General features: G+C 47.1%; 1 protein-coding gene across 2 annotated transcripts in view; it reads right to left on the bottom strand.

The window, feature by feature from the left end:
• The window catches only part of GALNT17 (polypeptide N-acetylgalactosaminyltransferase 17), a 467376-nt gene extending 444677 nt beyond the window's left edge, over positions 1-22699 (bottom strand). For both annotated transcript variants that reach the window (XM_082358584.1, XM_082358585.1), the window contains exon 1: positions 16933-22699. In XM_082358584.1, coding sequence (XP_082214710.1) covers positions 16933-17170 — 238 coding nt within the window. In that variant the 5' untranslated portion in view covers positions 17171-22699. The remainder of the gene's footprint in view (positions 1-16932) is intronic.
• Positions 22700-22919: the final 220 nt, after the last annotated feature.

Raw genomic sequence — 22919 nt, forward strand, 5'->3', positions numbered from 1 at the left:
CCCATAAGATGAAGATTCAATGGTAGGGAGGGCACAGGGCAGAAGCCAAGAACAAAGCCTGCCTGAGGCCTGCTGAGAGTTGCCCAAACGAAGAAATTAACAATGCGCACTTGTTAGCACTCTTGTGTGCTAATTTCCTTGCAAATATAAGCAAAACCTTTTAATTAACTTAATATCAATTTCACTTTTCTCACATTTTGTTCTAATTATGGGCAGGATCTAAAGCTCACACAGCATCATTTAGAGCTCTAGAATTAACAGCTTTACAACTTTACACATCAGTAGCTGCTAAACCTAAGGGAAGCAAGGTTCCCTGCTGCCCTCCTGTCACTGCACTCCCACGCCCACCCCTCTGCAATCCCTGGACCAGCCACCAACACTAACTGGGACTGAGTCCCATGCCCAGAAGTCAGCAAATGCCAACTTCACAAAGGAAGACACAGAAAGGCAGCTGGTGGGTGTCTCTGGACAACTGATTTCTCTGCGTTTCAGCTTCCTCAACTGTAAAATGGGTATAATAGTGTACACAGGCTTGATGGAGAATTAAGCAACACAAAACACTGGATATGTATCAGATGCCAATAAAAATACTGCATATGGCACACTACAGTATGCATGCGTATTTACAAAGTCCATATATTGTGTTTCATCAAATCTAAGATGTCTTCAATTGTAAGTGGCACCATTTTTAAGCACTGAGAAACGGGGGAAGTGCTGCCAATTAAACTATGACACACCACTGATCATAAAATGAATCTCAATTTCAGAGATGTAAAAATGTGCATCTTAGCATTGACGAAATATGGTTATACATGGTAGTGTCAACCTATGAGATGGCTTCAGGTCAAATCCAAGTTAACCAGAATGCCCAAGGACTTAGTATTCTACTTCACTGAATTTCCAGAGAACAGAGTCTTTCTTCATTTTCATATTTGCTGAGAAGGTATTGGGGGTGTAGAGAGGACGGCAGACACCACAGATTCACAATGCAAACACCATTCCTTCTCTCCTTCTCTTTTGCCTCCACCATACTTACTTTCTCTGAAAAGCCACTGTTCTCTTAAAGCAAGGTTAGTTGTGTGGCCATTTTCTGGACCACATGAGCCTACCAGGAAGACTTCTGGAAAAGATTTTCTTTCCTGATTAAACAATAGGAGATGTGGCCAGTGGTACAATACTTCCTACCTTGTACAACGATGCAATGACTGGAACTACCACAGCCATCTTGTAACCATGAAGAAAAGAACAAGGAAATATAATAAACTATGACATTATAATGTCATCATGATGACCTCATGGTTCTAAACCAATACGGGTGACCACTACTTCTGGACTTGTTAAGTGAGAACAAGTTACTTTCTGATGAATTAACTCCTAAATGACATGGAGAAGGATTTTAAAATATACAGAGGAATGCTACTCAGCCATAAAAAAGAATCAAATTTTGTCCTTTGCAGCACCATGGATGGACTTGGAGGATATAAGGCTTAGTGAAATAAGTCAGACAGAGAAAGACAAATACTGTATGATATCATTTATATGCAAAATCTAAAAAATAAAACAAACAAGCAAATATAACAAAGAAAAAAAACCAGTCACAGATATAGAGAACAAACGAGTGGTTACCAGTGGGGAGACAGAATGGGAGAGGGGCAAGATAGGGGTAGGAGATTAAGAAGTACAAACAATTACATGTAAAATAAATAAACTACAGGGATATATTATACAACACGGGGCATATAACCAACGTTTTATAATAATTATAACTGGAGTATAATCTTTAAAAATTATGAATTCCTATGTTATACACCTGTTAACTTATATAATATTGTACGTCAACTTACTCAATAAAAAATAAGTAAATAATAATAAAAATTTTTTAATGAATAAAACCTATTCTCTTGCAAACTGTTACCATGTAAATGATTCATTCTAATGCAAGGCACAGATAAACAACAGCTAAAAGGGACTACCCTAGTGGCACGGTGGTTAACAATCTACCTGCTAATGCAGGGGACAGGGGTTCGAGCCCTGGTCCAGGAAGATCCCACACGCTGCAGAGGAACAGGGCCCATGTGCCACAACTACTGAGCCTGTGCTCTAGAGCCAACGAGCTACAACTACTGAGCCCGCACACCACAACTACTGGAGCCCATGTGCCTAGAGCCCATGCTCTGAAACAAGAGAAGCCACCGCAATGAGAAGCCCGCACACGACAACAAAGAGTAGCCCCCGCTCGCCACAACTAGAGAAAGCCCGCATGCAGCAACGAAGACCCAATGCAGCCAAAAATAAATAAATAAATAAATAATTTTTAAGAAAACAAAAAAACAGCTAAAAGCAGACCTAGAGGGCAGAGAGCAGAAACAAGAAGAACTGCAATCCTGCAGTCTGAGGAATGAAAGCCAAATTTACAGAAAGACAGACAAAATGAAAAGGCAGAGGACTATGTACCAGATGAAGGAACAAGATAAAACCCCAGAAAAACAACTAAATGAAGTGGAGATAGGCAACATTCCAGAAAAAGAATTCAGAATAATGATACTGAAGATGATCCAGGACCTCAGAAAACGAATGGAGGCAAAGATTGAGAAGATGCAAGAAATGTTTAACAAAGACCTAGAAGAATTAAAGAACAAACACTTAGAAGAATTAAAGAACAAACACTTAGAAGAATTAAAGAACAAACAGAGATGAATAATACAATAACTGAAATGAAAAAACACTAGGAGGAATCAATAGGAGAATAACTGAGGCAGAAGAATGAATAAGTGACCCAGAAGACAGAATGGTGGAATTCACTGCCATGGAACAGAATAAAGAAAAAAGAATGAGAAGAACTGAAGACAACCTAAGAGACCTCTGGAACAACATTAAACGCACCAACATTCGCATTATAGGGGTCCCAGAAGGAGAAGAGAGAGAGAAAGGACCTGAGAAAATATTTGAAGAGGTTATAGTTGAAAACTTCCCTAACATGGGAAAGGAAATAGCCACCCAAGTCCAGGAAATGCAGAGAGTCCCAGGCAGGATAAAGCCAAGGAGAAACACGCCGAGACACATAGTAATCAAATGGACAAAAATTAAAGACAAAGAAAAATTATTGGAGATATGGGGATATATGTATAGCTGACTCACTTTGTTATAAAGCAGAAACTAACACAACATTGTAAAGCAATTACACTCCAATAAAGATGTTAAAAAAAAGAAAAATTATTAAAAGCAACAAGGGAAAAACGACAAATAACATATAAGGGAACTCTCATAAGGTTAACAGCTGACTTCTCCGCAGAAACTCTACAAGCCAGAAGGGAGTGGCATGACATATTTAAAGTGACAAAAGGGAAGAACCTACAACCAAGATTACTCTACCCGGCAAAGATGTCATTCAGATTCGACGGAGAAATCAAAAGCTTTACAGACAAGACAAAGCTAAGAGAATTCAGCAACAGCAAACCAGCTCTACAGCAAATGCTAAAGGAACTTCTCTATGTGGGAAACACAAGAGAAGAAAAGGACCTACAAGAACAAACTCAAAACAATTAAGAAAATGGTAATAGGAACAAACATATCAATAATTACCTTAAACGTGACTGGATTAAATGCTCCAACAAAAAGACACAGGCTCGCTGAATGGATACAAAAACAAGACCCACATACATGCTGTCTACAAGAGACCCACATCAGACCTAGGGAAACATACAGACTGAAAACGAGGGGATGGAAAAAGATATTCCATGCAGATGGAAATCAAAAGAAAGCTGGAGTAGCAATACTTATATCAGATAAAATTGACTTTAAAATACAGAATGTTACAAGAGACAAGGAAGGACAATATATAATGATCAAGGGATCAATCCAAGAAGAAGATATAACAATTATAAATATATATGCACCCAACATAGGAGCACCTCAATACATAAGGCAAATGCTAACAGCTATAAAAGAGGAAATTGACAGTAACACAATAATAGTGGGGGACTTTTAACACCTTACTTACACCAATGGACAGATCATCCAGACAGAAAATTAATAAGTAAACAGAAGCTTTAAATGACACAACAGACCAGATAGATTTAATTGATATTTACAGGACATTCCATCCAACATCAGCAGATTACACTTTCTTCTCAAGTGCACACAGAATATTCTCCAGGATAGATCACATCTTGGGTCACAAATCAAGCCTTTAAATTTAAGAAAACTGAAATCATATCAAGCATCTTTCCTGACCACAGCGCTATGAGATTAGAAATAAATTATAAGGAAAAAAACCGTAAAAAACACAGACACATGGAAGCTAAACAATACATTACTAAATAACCAAGAGACCACTGAGGAAATCAAAAAACACCTAGAGACAAATGACAACGAACGCACGATGATCCAAAACCTATGGGATGCAGCAAAAGCAGTTCTAAGAGGGAAGTTTATAGCAATACAATCCTACCTCAAGAGAAAAGAAACAACTCAAACAAACAACCTAACCTTACGCTTAAAGGAACTAGAGAAAGAAGAACAAACAAAACCCAAAGTTAGTAGAAGGAAAGAAATCATAAAGATCAGAGCAGAAATAAATGAAATAGAAACAAAGAAAACTATAGCAAAGATTAATAAACCTAAAAGCTGGTTCTTTGAGAAGATAAACAAAATTGATAAACCTTTAGCCAGACTCATCAAGAAAAAGAGGGAGAGGACTCAAATCAATAAAATTAGAAATGAAAAAGGAGAAGTTACAACAGACACCGCAGATATACAAAGCATCCTAAGAGACTACTACAAGCAACTATATGCCAATAAAAATGGACAACCTGGAAGAAATGGACAAATTCTTAGAAAGGTATAACCTTCCAAGACTGAACCAGGAAGAAATAGACAACATGAACCGACCAATCACAAGTAATGAAATTGAAACTGATTAAAAATCTTCCAACAAACAAAAGTCCAGGACCAGATGGCTTCACAGGTGAATTCTATCAAACATTTAGAGAAGCGCTAACACCCATCCTTCTCAAACTCTAACAAAAAACTGTAGAGGAAGGAACACTCCCAAACTCATTCAATGAGGCCACCATCACCCTGATACCAAAACCAGACAAAGATACTACAAAAAAAGAAAATTACAGACCAATATCACTGATGAATATAAATGCAAAATCCTCAACAAAATATTAGCAAACAGAATCCAACAACACATTAAAAGGATCATACACCATGATCAAGTGGGATTTATCCCAGGTATGCAAGGATTCTTCAATATACACAAATCAATCAATGTGATACACCATATTAACAAATTGAAGGAGAAAAACCATATGATCATCTCAGTAGATGCAGAAAAAGCTTTGGACAAAATTCAACATCCATTTATGATAAAAACTCTCTAGAAAGTGGGCATAGAGGGAACTTTCCTCAACATAATAAAGGACATATATGACAAACCCACAGCAAACATCATTCTCAATGGTGAAAAACTGAAAGCATTTCCTCTAAGATCAGGAACAAGACAAGGATGTCCACTCTCGCCACTATTATTCAACATAGTTTTGGAAGTCCTAGCCACAGCAATCAGAGAAGAAAAAGAAATAAAAGGAATACAAATGGGAAAAGAAGAAGTAAAACTGTCACTGTTTGCAGATGACATGATACTATATATAGATAATCCTAAAGATGCCACCAGAAAACTACTAGAGCTAATCAATGAATTTGGTAAATTTGCAGGACACAAAATTAAAGCACAGAAATCTCTTGCATTCCTATACACTAACAATGAAAGATCAGAAAGAGAAATTAAGGAAACAATCCCATTCACCACTGCAACAAAAAGAATAAAATACCTAGGAATAAACCTACCTAAGGAGGTAAAAGACCTGTACTCAGAAAACTATAAGACACTGATGAAAGAAATCAAAGATGACACAAACAGTTTGAGAGATATAACATGTTCTTGGATTGGAAGAATCAATATTGTGAAAATGACTATACTACCCAAAGCAATCTACAGATTCAATGCAATCCCTATCAAATTACCAATGGCATTTTTTATGGAACTAGAACAAAAAATCTTAAAATCTGTATGGAGACACAAAAGACCCCGAATAGCCAAAGCAGTCTTGAGGAAAAAAAACGGAGCTGGAGGAATCAGACTCCCTGACTTCAGAGTATACTACAAAGCTACAGTAATCAAGACAATACGGTACTGGCACAAAAACAGAAATATAGGTCAACGGAACAGGATAGAAAGCCCAGAGATACACCCATGCACATATGGTCAACTAATCTATGACAAAGGAGGTAAGGATATACAATGGAGAAAAGACAGTCTCTTCAATAAGTGGTGCTGGGAAAACTGGACAGCTACATGTAAAAGAATGAAATTAGAACACTCCCTAATAACACCATACACAAAAATAAACTCAAAATGGATTAGAGACCTAAATGTAAGACTGGACACTATAAAACTCTTAGAGGAAAACATAGGAAGAACACTCTTTGAAATAAATCACAGCAAGATCTTTTTTGACCCACCTCCTAGAGTAATGGAAATAAAAACAAAAATAAACAAATGGGACCTAATGAAACTTAAAAGATTTTGCACAGCAAAGGAAACTATAAACAAGATGAAAAGACAATCCTCAGAATGGGAGAAAATATTTGCAAACAAATCAACAGACAAAGGATTAATCTCCAAAATGCATAAACAGCTCATGCAGCTCAATATTAAAAAAACAAACAACCCAATCAAAAAATGGGCAGAAGACCTAAAAAGACATTTCTCCAAAGAAGGTACACAAATGGCCAAGGGGCACATGAAAAGCTCCTCAACATCACTAATTATTAGAGAAATGCAAATCAAAACTACAATGAGGTATCACCTCACACCAGTTAGAATGGGCATCATCAGAAAATCTACAAACAACAAATGCTGGAGAGGGTGTGGAGAAAAGGGAACCCTCTTGCACTGTCGGTGGGAATGTAAATTGATCCAGCCACTATGGAGAACAGTATGGAGGTTCCTTAAAAAACTAAAAATAGAACTACCATATGACCCAACAATCCCACTACTGGGCATATACCCAGAGAAAACCATAATTCAAAAGACCCCCATGCACCCCAATGTTCACTGCAGCACTATTTACAATAGCCAGGACATGGAAGCAACCTAAATGCCCATCAACAGACGAATGGATAAAGAAGATGTGGTACGTATATACAATGGAATATTACTCAGCCATAAAAAGGAAGGAAATTGGGTCATTTGTAGAGACATGGATAGATCTAGAGACTGTCACACAGAGTGAAGTAAGTCAGAAAGAAAAAAACAAATATCGTATATTAACGCATATATGTGGAACCTAGAGAAATGGTACAGATGAACCGGTTTGCAGGGCAGAAACTGAGACACAGATGTAGAGAACAAATGTATGGACACCAAGGGGGGAAAGTGGGGGGGGGTGAACTGGGTGATTGGGATTGACACATATACACTAACATGTATAAAATAGATAATTAATAAGAACCTACTGTATAAAAAATAAATAAATAAAATAAAATTCAAAAAAATAAAAGCATTCAAAAAAATAAAAGCAGACCCATACAGAGTACCATCGGAGCCCAGAAGAAGGAACAATTAATTCCAAGAAAGTGGCAGGGAAGGTTTCAGGGAATAAACGGCTTCTGAATTGGTCTTGGAGAATGCATGAGATTTTAATAGGATAGGGTGGGAGGAAGGGGGTATTATTCAAAATCTGAGAGTTAAAAGACCCTAAAGTCACGTCGCTTTTATTTATACACTTTGGTCCCTAGAAATACAGAGAACTAGAACCTCGGTCTCCTGACTGTTCCTCACACTCTTTCTACCAGGGAGGTACAGCACCTAACAAGCCACGTGTAACCACGAGACACCCCTCAGTAAACACTAATCACACGATTAGCCGTTGTGTCGGAGGCAGGGATGAAAGGAGGCTCTTCTGGAACCCTGCTCCCTATTAACTGTCAGCACGCTCGTTTGTTGGCGTGTGGCTGTGGCCGCCTGTAATTACAGCCGCGGTTTATTACTCATGCATGGCAAGGCTGAGGCTCCACAGTTAGCCATGACAGGAACATTATTAAAAGGGAAAACTTCTCTATCAGTGGCTAAGCCAATTGTCATCCACATGTCAAGCAGTCTAAAGACCTGCGAGGGGTAATAACGAAGGCAGAGGAAGGTCTTTCAACCAAGTGAGTCCTGCATCTTTTTTTTAAGTGCTACCCTGCATTCGGAAATGCTTTCCCTGCTGAGGGAGATCTTGTCCCTGCTGTCAAAGGCCACCCTGTGGGGAGTTGGCTCCCCTGATCTTCTGAGTTCCATCATCTGGTCCCCTCGGCAGAGGAAGGAGGTCCTACCCTGCAACACGGCACTCCAGCTGAATCCATGAAATGCAAGAGGACCCAGATGCCTGGTGGTGGTCTCAGAAGGCAGACCTATGGGGACTGTGGCTGCAACAGCCACAGTTGGGATAAAGCCTGCAGGCAGTGGGCTGCTGCCACGGCAGCTGGAGTGGACAGGCTGCTGTGTCATCTGAGAGCAGCAGCGGGGGGGGAGGGGCGGGAGAAGACGGGTTTGGAGCAGAGAACTCCTCCCATCCATCACCACCACCACCTCCTGCAGAATCCCTCCAGCCCACCCCACTTCCTCTGGCTCAGGAAGGAATGGGGGACAGAAAGGGAGACCTATTATCAGGTGCTAGACAAGCTCAGGGTCAAGCTAAGACTGCCAAGTGTGCATCGTAAGGGCGCCAACCCCCGCCACGGTGGGTCTTTCCTTGGGAATCAGCCGATCCGGGACTAGGGGGTCACGGGGTGGACAGAGCAGAGGACAGGGGTGGATAGAGGTGAGGACCCTGGTAAGAGCTGGTAAGAGAACTGGTAAGAGAACTCCCGACAGGCTCGCCATGGGAGGGGCTGTCCAGGCTGGATGTGGAAGGATGGAGCCACAGGGAGGAAGAGAAAGGGGCATGGCTGGGGGGCTGAGTACACCTCAGTGAAGTTGGGGGTCCGGTGGGGAGCACTGAGGTCAGAGTGCTGAGGGCTGATTCAGATTTTCCAAAGGGAGCAACTCCAGATGCTGACTCTTAGCTGAGGATGTGGCCAAGGAGGGGGTCTGAGGTGAGGGGCACCTGGAATCACTGAGGATTGGAGGGCTGGTTGAGCCCTGAACCAGAGGCACGGCTGGGTCAGCGACGCCAGCGTCTTCCACCCACTACTGGATTCTAACCCACTTTCCCGCCTATTCATGCACACACTAAACCCCAACACAGAGTCAATCCCCTTACATCAGTGCAGTGACCTGTCACCCAGTAGCTCCCCACGTCTACAGAACTACGTCCAAACCAGCCTGAGACTGAAGCCTGGCTGGGTCCAGCCTCCACTTAGTCCTCTCAACAAGCCTCACTTGTTCCCTGTGTCCTCACACACATCTCTGCCTCTGCCCGTCCCCCTTGCCAGTTGCCCTGCAGATTCCCAGTCCTGGGCCCTGACCATCTTCTATGATTTGCTTCCACATCAGGTCCCCAGGTGGTGTCACTGCCTGGGTCCTCTGTTCCATGTGTTAAAACTTCTGAGTTCTGTCGCTCTTGTTCAACAGTGGTTGGTCAAGAACCTACTGTTTGCCAGGTCAAGTCTCACCACCCCCATACTCATTTAATATTCCTCTGAGATCTAGCATATACCTGGTAAAACTACAAAGGCATCCTTCCAACTGGACCACAGACGTCTAAGCATGTGTGGCATCTGCATCTCTCTGTATCCCGGCATCTAGCCCACACCCAGCAGCGAGGAAGTGCTCACAAACAGATGGAAATGACCAACATTTCTGTAATGGGATTTGACATGTAGAGGCTACCATTTCTTCTCCCCAACCTCAAGAGCGATCATCCAAAGACACCATCATTATAAGCAGAAGATGGAGAGGAAGAAAGGAGAAGGAGGAAGGAAACAGAATTCAGCCTCAGACAAACGCATGGAAGAGAGAAGGATCCCAGGTTAATTCAGAGTCTAAGCAACTTTGAGTGAAAAGGACCTCCCCCGCCCCATCTTGAGATTTACATCTCAGGTAACAACGACCACACACTGCCTCAATGTAGCACAACTGTTCATGCATTCATCCCCGAAATGTCTGCTGAGCACCTACTACGGGCCAGGGCAGTTCTCGGCATCAGAGAGACGACGGGGAGCAAGCAAGCAAGATCCCTTCCTTCAAAGAGTGAGCATTCTCCCAGCTGCCACGCATCAGGCCCCATGGCTCATGCTGTACATTTTGAATCCCAATTCATCCTGACTCACAGCGACCCCATTTCACAGCTGAGAGGTGGGGAGGCTGGCCCAAGGTCACACAGCTAATAAGTGACAGAACCAGAAATCAAACCTAGTCTGCCTGACACCCAAGAGAACACCCTTTCTTCCAATATTCTGTTCTTTTTTTTTTTTTTTTTTTTGTCTGCGTTGGGTCTTCATTGCTGCACATGAGATTTCTCTAGTTGCGACAAGCGGGGGCTACTCTTCGTTGCGGTGCGCAGGCTTCTCATTGTGGTGGCTTCTCTTGTTGCGGAGCACGGGCTCTAGGCACACGGGTTTCGGTAGTTGTAGCACGTGGGCGCAGTAGTTGTGGCTCGCGGGCTCTAGAGCGCAGGTTCAGTAGTTGTGGCGCACGGGCTCAGTTGCTCCACGGCATGTGGGATCTTCCCGGACCAGGGCTCGAACCCGTGTCCCCTGCACTGGCAGGCGGATTCTTAACCACTGCGCCACCAGGGAAGCCCCAATATTCTATTCTTAAAGGCTCAGAGGTTTCTGATCTTAGGTGTGTCTTCACTCAACACGGGCTTCACTGCGCCCACATTCCACCTCCCCGTTGTCACTCTCAGCTCTAATCACGGAGCCTTCTTCCCATCCACAAAGGACACTCCCGATTTGGCAACAGCAAAGGTCAGGGTGTTGGAGTTCTTCCTCGAGAATGACACTGGCGGCCTCTCCCCGCTACCTCTGGGCCGGGCAGGCGGCAGCTGCCCCCGCTGGCAGGGTGCCTGTCACACACACTGGCCAACACAGATGTGCCTGTATCTGAGGGCTGTCCAAGAACTGGGCTCCCCATCTCTCCAGGAGCCACCAGACGTGATCAGTCCATCGGAGGTAAAAGAAGTGAGCGTCCCTCCGGCGCCCAGGCTCTGGCTCTGCTGACCAGGCTTCCGCACACCTGAGCCCCTGCCGGCCACCAGGCCCTGATGAAGGCCTGCACGCAGCACCTAAGGCTCGCACTGCCCTGGTTTCCTTCTGACGCTCACTCCAAGGAGGGATTTTAATACGAACACGCGCCCTCTGCTTTCTCCCCCTTATCTCCTTCCCATTGGAAACGCTGGTACATTCCGGCTCAACAGTCTATATAAGCACGTGTATATTCCAGGAAAGAGGAAACAGCTCAGGGCCAGCTCCGGCATCCAGGAAGAGAAGCTTTCAACACACGATCCCTCTCCTTCTGACGCCAACTGGGAGGCCCACAGAGCACATCTCTGCCTCTGTCCCTCTGCGCCAACTCACTTTCCCCGCCTGGTGGGCTTGGCTGATGTGGCAGGCTGGGTGGGCTGCGTGTGGGTTGTTTGGGAACGTGCTGGTTTTCTGCAACTCCGACTCCAGCTTCATCTGCCTGTGTGGCTTGGGGGCAGGGCTAGGCTGGGTAATTTTGACTTCTCTCCACGCCCGCAAAGATATTCAATTTCTTCGAGCAACCCTACTTCTATTCAATATCCTTCTGAAAACTAAATTTGGAAACTAACCTCAATCGACTGCATTTCCTCTTACGACAGGGGGGCCCGGGGCTTACTGGACGGAGCAGCCACACGTGCCCCTGTGATTCACCACACGGGGGTGCGGACGAGGGACGGGATCACCAGCCAGAGCTCGGGGCTTGCATGGGGCACAGGACCTTCACCCTGCCTGCCCTATCAGGGGGATGCTGAACCTGGGAAAAGTCCCGGGATATTCAGGAATCTTGACTCTGCCCCTCACTGGCTGTGTCATCCTGGCTAAGTCACACAGTATCTCTGTGTCTCACTTTTCTCAGCTCTAAAATGAGAGAAACCAGTAACATCCTCAGAAGGTGACAGACAGCCAAAAGCCCTGTACAGAGTTACACGGGAATTCTAACAAGAAATCTATCCCTGTGTCCATCTTCCTTATGCCAGCACAAAATCACCATTTAAAAAAAAAAAATTTGGGCTTCCCTGGTGGCGCAGTGGTTGAGAATCTGCCTGCTAATGCAGGGGACACGGGTTCGAGCCCTGGTCTGGGAAGATCCCACATGCCGCGGAGCAACTAGGCCCGTGAGCCACAACTACTGAGCCTGCGCGTCTGGAGCCTGTGCTCCGCAACAAGAGAGGCCGCGATAGTGAGAGGCCCGCGCACCGCGATGAAGAGTGGCCCCCGCTTGCCACAACTAGAGAAAGCCCTTGCACAGAAACGAAGACTCAACACAGCCAAAAATAAATATAAAAAAAAAAAAACATAAATAAATAAATACATTAAAAAAAAATTTAATACGGTATTATTTTCTTCTGTATAATCGTTTTGGATTTTCCAAAATTTCCACAATAAAACATGAATTAATTTCATTCTAGAGAGGGAAAGGAACATAAAACCATCATGTTATAAAATCACACATTCAAAGAAAACGTACTGAAACGTGCTGGTCCCTAACCCGGGGACCGCTTCACTTCCAGGCTCCTCCCAAGGATCTGGTGCTCTTGAGTCAGGATCTGGTGAAGGACCAGAGCAGCCTCAAGATGGCACAGGCAAGACGGCAGAGACAGGATGGTACAAGATGGTTACCTCACACTCAGTCCCCCCAGCTAAGTCTTCCCAACTCCTTCCCCTCACCACATCCACCCAACCCAATCCAGCCTTTACAATGTCAAGGTTATTTCCTCTGTGGCTATCATTTACCTCCTAAAACTAGCTCCCATCCAATTAATCAACCAATACACCTTTGGTGCCCACATTATGTACAAGGTGCTGTGACACATGCTGAAGGATGGAGGTGGTATTAAATAACCCAATATATGGTTCGAGCCCTTAAAAAGCCTGCAGTCCAGTTCTGGACTCAAAAGATAAAGCCATCGAGGCACAAAAGTCAAAGCCATGGGTGCAAATGGACATAGACAAGAAAGCTTCAAGCACCTTGGAGCAGGGAGAGCTCAGACCGTGTGGCTTGGCACCACTGCCCACCCCCAGGTGGTGACCTTGAGCCAAGCTTTAAAGGACGGATGGATGCAGAAAGGAGGCGGGGAGAGCAAACCAGGACAGCTAGCACTTCTCAAAGACGGGGGCTGAAACGTGGAGGCTACACTCGTAAGACAAATGCAGGGTTATTTCAGCAAGTAGATCAGACTTGCTCAAAGAGGCCGAGGCACTGAGCCAGGGCGGGAACATGGGGGGGTGGGGGGGGCGGGATGCGGTCCTGACTGTCAGCCTCCAGGCTTGACCACGGTTCCTTAGGAAACACAAAACCACTGGAAGGTCTTGGGCCCTTTGGAAGCGGTGCTTTCCACGCAGACAGCTGGAACCACAGAAAGGAGGGGTGGCAGGGCCCTGGGTTAAAGGGTACTGCAGCAACAGTGAGGGGGCAGCAGAGGGGGCCGCACGGAAAGAATGGAAGGGCAGGTGCAAGAGAGTCTGGAGGGGCAAAAATGAACTCATCTCTGTGTGCTTTCCCCTCCATACCAGCTTTTCCACTTTCCCTTTCAAGTGTCCTTTTCAGCCTGTATTAAGAAAAACAAAATAACGTGTAACTGATTTTCAAAAAGCAGGCACCGAGAGTCTTAGCGGAGAGGCCAGTTCTGAGGAAGTCTGGGTCATCCCTGGCCCCCCCCAGCCCAGGGGTCCCTCTCAGGACACCCAAGGAAACCGTTCCAGGAGTGAGAGAACACTGGAGATGGCTGTGCTGTGTCCCTCCTACTTGAACTTCATAAGGGTCCACTGGAAAGGTCTGAGAAATCATCATTAAAACACCAGCTCCCACTTGGTACCGGAGGGGCTGGACCCAGGTGGCTCTGTTCCTCCTGTATGCCCAGTGCCCGACTCTCTCGAGCCCTCCATTAATTCCTGAGGAATAAAGAGCACCAAGGTCAAGGCTACCTTCTCCTCCTTCAGTAGCAACGGGTGCAGACAGGCTGCAGAGCAAATGGACACGGGAATCCAGGTCCCATCTCCCAGGCACTCTCCTCCCCTGGCACTCTCCGGCCACAGCAGGAGACCCCGGCAGGCCTACAGTATCAACAGGTGGGGCACGCTTTACCCAAAACCAGCACAGACAGAGGATGGAGCGCTGGGGGGTGGGGTGGAGATGAGAAGGGTCATTACAAATGACACTGGTCAGCCAGGAAGAGAACATCTACCTTAGTTACAGCTTGAATTCCTGGCTTGCCCAGGAAAAGTTCTCAACCCAGCCTTCCTCAGAGACTGCAAGAAAAGAAAACTCATCTTCCCACCCCACCACACCCAACCCAACCAGTCCCAAGCGGCGGACATCCCCAAACCCCCAGGGAATCGCTTACCAGGCAGAGGAGTATACAAGGAAAGAAGCCGAACCCCAGCCCATCTGAGGCAAACTCACAGCTTCCCAGAAGTCCCCACCCCCACTCCAACCAACAGGCAAATGGATTTTCCTCTTTACTCTGCCTGGCGTAGGCAGTAGAGGGCACTGGGCCATGGTTCAGGCCACAAGCTTGTCGGAGATGCAAAGTCTCGGGTCCCCACCCCAGATCTACTTAATCTGAGATTCTTTGGTTGGGCCTAGAAATCTGCATCTTAACAGGGCCCTCCACGTGACTCTGACGCAGGCCAAAGGTTGAGACACGCCAGTGCAGCAGCTGAGAACCTCAGTCCTGGAACCAGACTGTCCAAGTTCAATTCCCAGCTCTGTCATCCCCTAGCTGGGTGGCTGTGAGCAAGCTACTTAGGGGGAAGCATCAGCACCCATCTCCCAGGGTTGCTGCAAAGACCTCACGAGTCCCTGCGTGTTAGTGGCGCTTAGTAAACACCCTTTAGAATTTTATTATTCTTATTTGGGGCACTGGGGGGGGTGGTATATCATATTTCATTTCCTAATTGAAACGACTTGTGTCCCTGGGTACAGCCTGACACTTGAGGGAACCAGCTCTCTTGCACTCTCTCTTTTGGGTCCTATGGATTGGTCTATAGCACGGATCTGTGTAAAATAATAAGGCCCATCCCATAAGCATCTCACTCCTCCAGAGACGAACTGTGGGCTTTTGTTTCATTCTGTGCCTTGGTTCTTCAACACTCGGGGGAAGAGCTCCCACAAGAACCCCACAGGGGACACCTACAGGCAGGACATACCTACAGCTGGGCCCCACTATCTACAAGGGGTCAGTGAGATTACAGCGTCCCACTGCAGATAGAAGTTCAAGGTATCCCCTGGATACTTGCTGAATGACATCGAGAAGACCAAGGGGTCCTTTCAGAGGGTGCTTGGAAATCTGACCCCATCCCACCTGGAAGGACCCAGAAGGGAGCATTGGAAAGCAGGAAGAAGACAATATGGTGACATCCTTCTCCCTGCCTGCCACCGGACTGGTCTCTTGCTCCAAATGCAGGTAGGACAGTCGTTGAGTCAGGTCTTACTAATGTAGAATCTTTTTGTAATCAAAATGAATACTCCTTATAACTAGGAGGAGACAGTAGATAGAAGTTGTCAAGAACACAGGCTCTTTGGTCAACCAGACATGGGGTTCTGACTCCAGACTCTACCACTTACTAGCAGCAGGACATCAGGCAACTTAGTCAACCCCTCCAAGCCTCCTTTTCTTATTTCTGATATGGGGAATGGAAGGAACCATCCTGGACTGATGTGACCACTCAGTGAGATAATGCATTTGTAACAGTCTTGGCACTGTGTCTGGCACAATAAGAATTCCACCACTAATTATTATCATTATCTTTATGACTATCAATAGCTCTGGAATTACCATGAGGACATGAGTTAGAAGCTCAGGAAGGGAGGTGGCAGCCTTGAATCTGACTTGGATACCAGTCACATGGACCATGGAGAGCTGCCCATACTCAAGTGAGTAATACTCTGACCCTGGGGTCAGCAAATGTCCAATGACCCATCAGTTCCTGGACCAGATGTGACCAGCGTATATTAAAAGTCTCCCTCTTCTCCTGAAGCACTGAGGAGAACATTATATATAGGACAGATTCTGACAACTATCACTGATTAGATGGCACACCTCTCTTTGCTACACTCTCTAAAAACCTGCTTCCCCAACCCACCTCAAACTTTAACAATTGCCCTCAGGCAGCTCTCTCGGGAGAATCCGAGCGTGTTTTTAATAGCAGGCTCACCAAGGCAGCTGCGGGAAGGGAGGAGTCCTCACTGCTAGCTTGCAGCCCGCCTCCTAGAGAGATGACATTCCTCCAACCTACTACCGAAGCGCGTTAGCTCCAGACCTGAGGCCTTGACTTTCGCACACATTTAAGCACGCCAGTGTCCCTCCCCTGTCCGACGCCACCAAACGCTAAGCTGTAAGAGCTCTTTCCTCCCTTAAGTCGCCTGCGCCTCCAGTCCCATTTGGCCGCGCGTCTAGTTTCCGCACTTGGGCCGGAGCGGCCAGGTAATCATTCCTGCACGCGGAGACCGGGAGCCAGCTGTGCTGACGTGTTTCCACGATAAAAGCAAACTTACAGCTGGAGAACAGAAAAGAAACGGGTAATTCTTTCCAGCAGCCCTGGCCTCCTGGCCGAGACTGGGCAGGGAGAGTAAAAGGGCGCGGGGGAGCCAGGAGGTGCTTGCCACCCGCACCGCGCGCAGGGCCCCCGGGGGTGAACCCAGTGCCCGGCCCGCCCGCGCCGAGCCCCGTGGGCACCCGAGTGCGTCCTTACCATTCAGTTGCCGGTAGACAATGTCCTCGAGCAGAGAGAGGCGCTTCAGGACCGCATCCTGTATGGGGCTGGCGCTGTGCGCGCTGAGGTTGGCCGCCTCGGCGCGCGGCCGAATCTCGTGGAAGGCGTCTCCGCTGCGCACCGAGATGGGCCGGCACTTGGCCAGGAAGAGCACGAAGCCGGCCACCGCAATCAAGTTCAACACCAACAGCACTTTGACTCTTCTCAGTGAAGCCATCAAACACGCCCGGTCGGCCCTCGCCCCGGACCCGCGCCCCCTCGGGCTCCGGCGAGGCGCGGGGCAGCCGGGGGCCGTGCGAGCCTCGCGCTCCGGACGGCTGGCGAGGATCCCAGCCGCTCCCGGCCCCACGGCGCGGAGGCTAGGGCAGCGAAGACGGTTGGGAGGTCCGAGCGGTCGCGGGGAGAGCTAAATGGCTCACACCGAAGCCTTCGGTCTGCAGAAGTGCTCCCAGAGATGATGCCTGCTCAGTCCACGGTGCGCGGCCCCTAGCAGGCGCCTCGGCTTCTTGGCGAAGGGCCGGGGGTCTCTCCTCTGCACCACCAAGTGGTTCGCCGCTGGACCTTGGGTCACCGGGAGCGGGGCTGCGAGCGCAGCGGACCCCCGGGGCCCGCGGGCCGGCAGGCGGGGCTGCCCCGGCGCCGCAGCAGGAGCGGCGCGCAGGTGCCGGGCTCAGGGTTCGCCGCCCGCCCGCGGAGGAGCGCGCCGCGCCTCGGGCCGCACAGCCACCACCCTAGTCCGCAGGCGGCCGTCGTGGCGCGCGCCCCGCGGTCTTCAGCCGAGGACCGGCTCCCCGGGGCGGGCGCCTTTGTTCCGCTCACCGACCCGCTCCATCGCGCCGAGCTGAGGAAAAACCCGCGCCCAGGGCCCGCATCCTCGCGGCTCCGCAGTCACACTCAAGTCTCGATTACTCTCAAAGTGGGGGCAGCACTAGGGGGCGGGCGAAGGGGCAGAGCGCAACGTCCTCTCCGCCCCTCGCGCCGGGGGACACCCCACCCCGCCGCCAAACTCAACAGCGCGCACAGCGCCACGGGCTCCCGGACACGTTCCAAGTCCCGAGCCCACGCAGCGAGTCTTCTGGGCCTGCCGGTCACGCCGGCCTTTCTCCGAGCTGGCGCGTTGGGAGGCTGGCCGGAAGGAGTAGTCGGACCTCAAAAGTCACAGCAGTTCTGTACCCCCCTCCACGAACGTCGCGGGGAGCGCGGAGGGGAGGGACGCGCGCCGTCGCACCCTCCACTCGCCCGAACAGGCAGCGCAGCTCTTCCCGCGCCCCAAGGAGCCAAACGCCGAGTCTTCTAATTGGCGGACGCGGTGATACCTCCGCTGCGGAAGGGAGAGCCCACACTGCCCCGGGGCGCGAGAGCCCGGAGGGGACGCGCAGGTGGCGGCGGAGGGCGGGGCGCGGCCCGAGGAGCGTCAGCTCCTCCTCCGCCGCTGCTGGCCACCCCTCTCCCCGCGAGCCAGTCGGCCACCGCCGCCCGCAGGCTGCTGGACGCACAGCTCTCCGGCTCGCCGACTCTTGCGCGCGCACCCGGAAAGGCTGGGGGCGCCTGGAGAGCGCGGACCGCGCGGGATGGGGGCAGTCAAGTCATGCTGACGGCTACCCGCGTTGGAGGGACCCTTTGGTTCTCAGCACTCCGCGAGCGGGCGGGTTTGTTCCATCCTGGTTGGCGATGAAGACATCCCTTTCTGTGTGCTCGCAGCTCCGCTTTGCGTGGCCAGGAATGGCTAGAGGGAAAATCTGGCCTGGAGACTCGGATTCTGTTACTTTGGGAGCCAGGCCGAGCGTTAGTGGGCTGGGTGGGTTCCCTCCGTGTGAGAATTCTCATCGTTCAGGTTACAGTTTCTGTGTCCACTCCCACCTCTATACGAATTTTATCGTAAGAAGCATATTTTGGCTCTTGGATTTCCGAAATCTCTTCCTCTTCCCAAAGCCAGGAGCTCCAAATGCTGGAATTCAAAACCCCGCGTTGATCCATTTAATTCCTTGGGCCTGAAGCAAGAAATAAGGCTGCCAACTAAAAACGATAGGGCAGCGAAGCCCAATAAATCTGGTGGTTTCCACCTTACCATTTCGATCTCATTGAAGTGTTTTGTTGTTGTTGTTGTTACCGTTGGGTTTTTGTGTTTTGTTTTTGTTGCTGATTTATTATTTGAATTGTTGATTTTCAACATAGAATCTAAGTGAATGAAAAAATATAACAATCTTTTAATTTAATTCCCTTGGAACTCTGTGTCCCGGTTCAATAGGTTTTGCTTTGTATAATCTACAAGAAAGTGAATACAAAACTGTTAGATGAAAAAAGCCACAAGGGACAGTTTTTAACCCCACGGGTTGGGCAGGAAAGGGGTTGAGTAGGAAGAAACCTGAGTTATTGAGCAGTTATAAGACAGGCACTGGGCCACGCACCCTCTCCATGTTATCTCACTGAATACCCAGCTGAGTTAGTTGTTATTATAACCACACTCGGAGGGAAGCTTCTGCAAAAATAATTTTTGGGCATTCGTTCATCCACAGGACTGCAGCTGGAGAGGTTGAGGCATTGGGCTAGGGTGTCCCAGTAGTAAGTGGCTCTAAACCGTGGTGGGTCTGACTCCCAGGCATATGCATATTTGGGAGTAGGAGACCGGAAGCAAATTAGAGGAAATGGCCTCAGAGTAATGGAGATGTTTCCAGGCAAAATTCAACTTCAGTGAGATTTCTTTTCTCCCTCTAAAACCAGAGAGGTCCCTTGCCAAAATTAACTGATGATCTTATCATGAATCTTATAGGTTTCTCCCCTCACCTTCCACATGCCTCCTGGACAGCTACATTTATAAATGACATCTGGCACTCTAGACCCAATGAGTGACCCACTGTCATGGTCACACCCTGAACCCTGTCATCACACAGAAGTGCTGCACTCATGCAATCCTGCACTAAAATCCCACCCTGTGCCCACTGCTTTCCTACTCTCAATTCCAACCAAACAGATTCTCCAGCCACCAGCAACCCGTCTCTCCCTCCCAAGTATTTCAGCCCTTCCATGCCCTCTTGAGTTCCTTCTCTACCCTTCCTGATTACTCGAGACCTGGTTACTCATTTATTTCAAACACATTACCAGTAGTGGCCATGATTCACACACACTCATAGACATGGTCTCCCACTGTGCCCCCAGTATGGCAATCCCCACCTCTGAATCAATCCCACCCAGGTAAGAGAGGGCACCTAGGGAAAACCATATCACCCCAAAGCTTGGGGACATTACCAACTGGTGGTGTATAATGTGAGCTGGATCCTTCATTCTGCTCAGAAACACTGTTCCATGTCCCTAATCAGCTCCTGTCCCCAGAGTTGTCCGAGCTAGACCAGAAGTCCATAAACAACCCTCAATCAGATACAGAAATTTGTGTGTGTATATATATCATTTGGGCATTTTTTCTGGGGGGAAAGACCCATAACTTCCTTCAGATTCTTAATGTGGTCAGTGACACCCAAATTTTAAGAACCTGGCTGGCATACGTTAGATATGCAAAAACATAAGCAGCTGAATATTTATTGTAGGCCGGCTGCTTATGAAACCAGTGGTGCCAAGGCACACAAGGTTGATGGAGCTCTCCGGTTGCTTGCATATCTTGACGGAAGAAAGAAAACTCTGGACTAAAGCCAACATGCTTGCATGAATGAAGGTTGAACTGATGTGAAGGGACGGAACTAAATAGAGTCTGCATGCTGAGGAAATTCTCAGGCCTAAAAGGAGCACTCCTAGCCACTTAAACTACATACACAGAGATTAAAGGACCCGTTGACAGAGTCATCAATTGCCCTGTGCCCAGAGGCTCCCAGAGGGGTGAGTGACCTCCCTCAATTAATGACTGCCATCTGTCTACGTACCATTTGCCCCCAATCCAGCTAGTAAAACCAACAAAATTATACCTCAGTGGCTGTGTGGTCTGTTCACCAGGGGATCTGGGTTTTATTACCCCTGTTACCAAGAAGCAAACCAATTCTCGACTTTAAAATAAGAAATTTCTCTTGGATGCCTCCAAAAATCTTTCCTAAGCATAAAATTCAGTTAAACTACAAACAACATTTTTTAAAAGAGGTTTATTGGTATATTTGTTTGTTTAGCAAACAAAGGAAGGAGATTGATGTATTTCTGTTCATAGGTCACCAAGGATTTTGATTCCAGATACATTTTTCATTCATCAGCCATGGTCCAGAAGATATGGAGCTCTGACTGGACTGTGTTACCTTTGCTTGCCTGTTAAAAACCTCTCACATCGCAGCCTAATCCATCACCAAAGTTAAAAACACTTGGCCATCCTGGGACTTCTCTGGTGGTCCAGTGCTTAAGACGCTGTGCTTCCAATGCAGGGGGTGCAGGTTTGGCCCCTGGTCAGGGAACTAATATCCCTCATGCCATGCAGCCAAAAAAAATAAATACTTTGCCATCCAAATATCTTCTTTGGTGAAATGTCTGTTCCAATCTTTGGACCATTTTTTAAAAATCAAATTGTTTCTTTCTTATTGTTGAGTTTTGAGAGTTTTTTTTTTTTTTTTAATAAATTTATTTATTTATTTCTGGCTGCATTGGGTTTTCGTTGCTGTGCGGGCTTTCTCTAGTTGCGGCGAGCGGGGGCTACTCTTCATTGTGGTGCGCAGTCTTCTCATTGTGGTGGCTTCTCTTGTTGCAGAGCACGGGCTCTAGGCACATGGGCTTCAGTAGTTGTGGCATGCGGGCTCAGTAGTTGCAGCTCGCGGGCTCTAGAGTGCAGGCTCAGTAGTTGTGGCACACGGGCTTAGTTCTTCCCAGACCAGGGCTCGAACCCATGTCCCCTATATTGGCAGGTGGATTCTTAACCACTGCGCCACCAGGGAAGTCGCCTGAGAGTTCTTTATATATTCTGGATACAAGACCATTGTAAGAAATATGGTTTGCAAATATTTTGCAAATATTATTTTCATTCTATTAAGAATGTTTTATGCAGAAGAAAAGCTTTTAATTTTAATAAAGTCCAGTTTATTATTACAAAAAATACTTGGAAGTCCATCAAGGAAAACCCAGGGTTCATCTTTCTGCAGAGGCTTTGCCAATCTCCTTAATCTTCCAGAAACAGAGAGGTAGAGACTTCACTCTCATAAAACCCTGAACATTACAGCAGATACTGGAATTGTTATTTGATTTTTTAACTGAGATATAATTGGCATATATCATTATGTTAATTTCAGGTGTACAACATAATGATACAATATTTGTATATATTGTGAAATGCTCACCACAGAAGTCTAGTTAACATCCATCACCATACAGAGTTACAAATTTTTTTTCTTGTGATGAGAACTTTTAAGATCTGCTCTCTTAGTAACTTTAAAACATAAAAATAGTATTATTAACTATAGTCACCATGCTGTCCCCATTGCATTCCCATGACTTATTTGTTTTATAGCTGGAAGTGTCTACCTTTTGACCACCTTCACCCATTTCTCCCACCAGCACTCACCTCTGGCAACCACCAATCTGTTCTCTGTACCTATGATTCTGGGTTTTGATTTTTGTTTTCAGATTCCACATATAAGAGGTTGTGTGCTATTTGTCTTTTTCTGTTTGACTTATTTCACTGGAGGTTTATTTATTTTTTTTTTTTTGCTTATTCTTTTTTTCCCAACTTTATTGGCAATATTAATGACAAAAAAAAATTTGAGAATCTAAAGTACACAGTGTGATAATTTGATATATGTATACACTGTGAAAGGATCCCACTGGAGTTTCTCTTTAAAGGAAAAAAAAGAGACAGGATCCATCCTTTCCTCCACTTCAAGGATGCATAATATAAGGGGAGAAAAGACTATGACAAGGGGGGATAAATGAAAGGGGCGAGACCAAGCTGCTGCGTGCGCTGGAGGCCTGCCTTGTGTGCCAGCCACTGTACACGCATCAGCCTAGACTCACCACTTACTAGCTGTGCGATTCTGAGCAAGTTACCT

The sequence above is a fragment of the Balaenoptera borealis genome, assembly GCF_965194805.1.
Source record: "Balaenoptera borealis genome assembly, chromosome: 16".
Taxonomy (NCBI): Eukaryota; Metazoa; Chordata; class Mammalia; order Artiodactyla; family Balaenopteridae; genus Balaenoptera; species Balaenoptera borealis.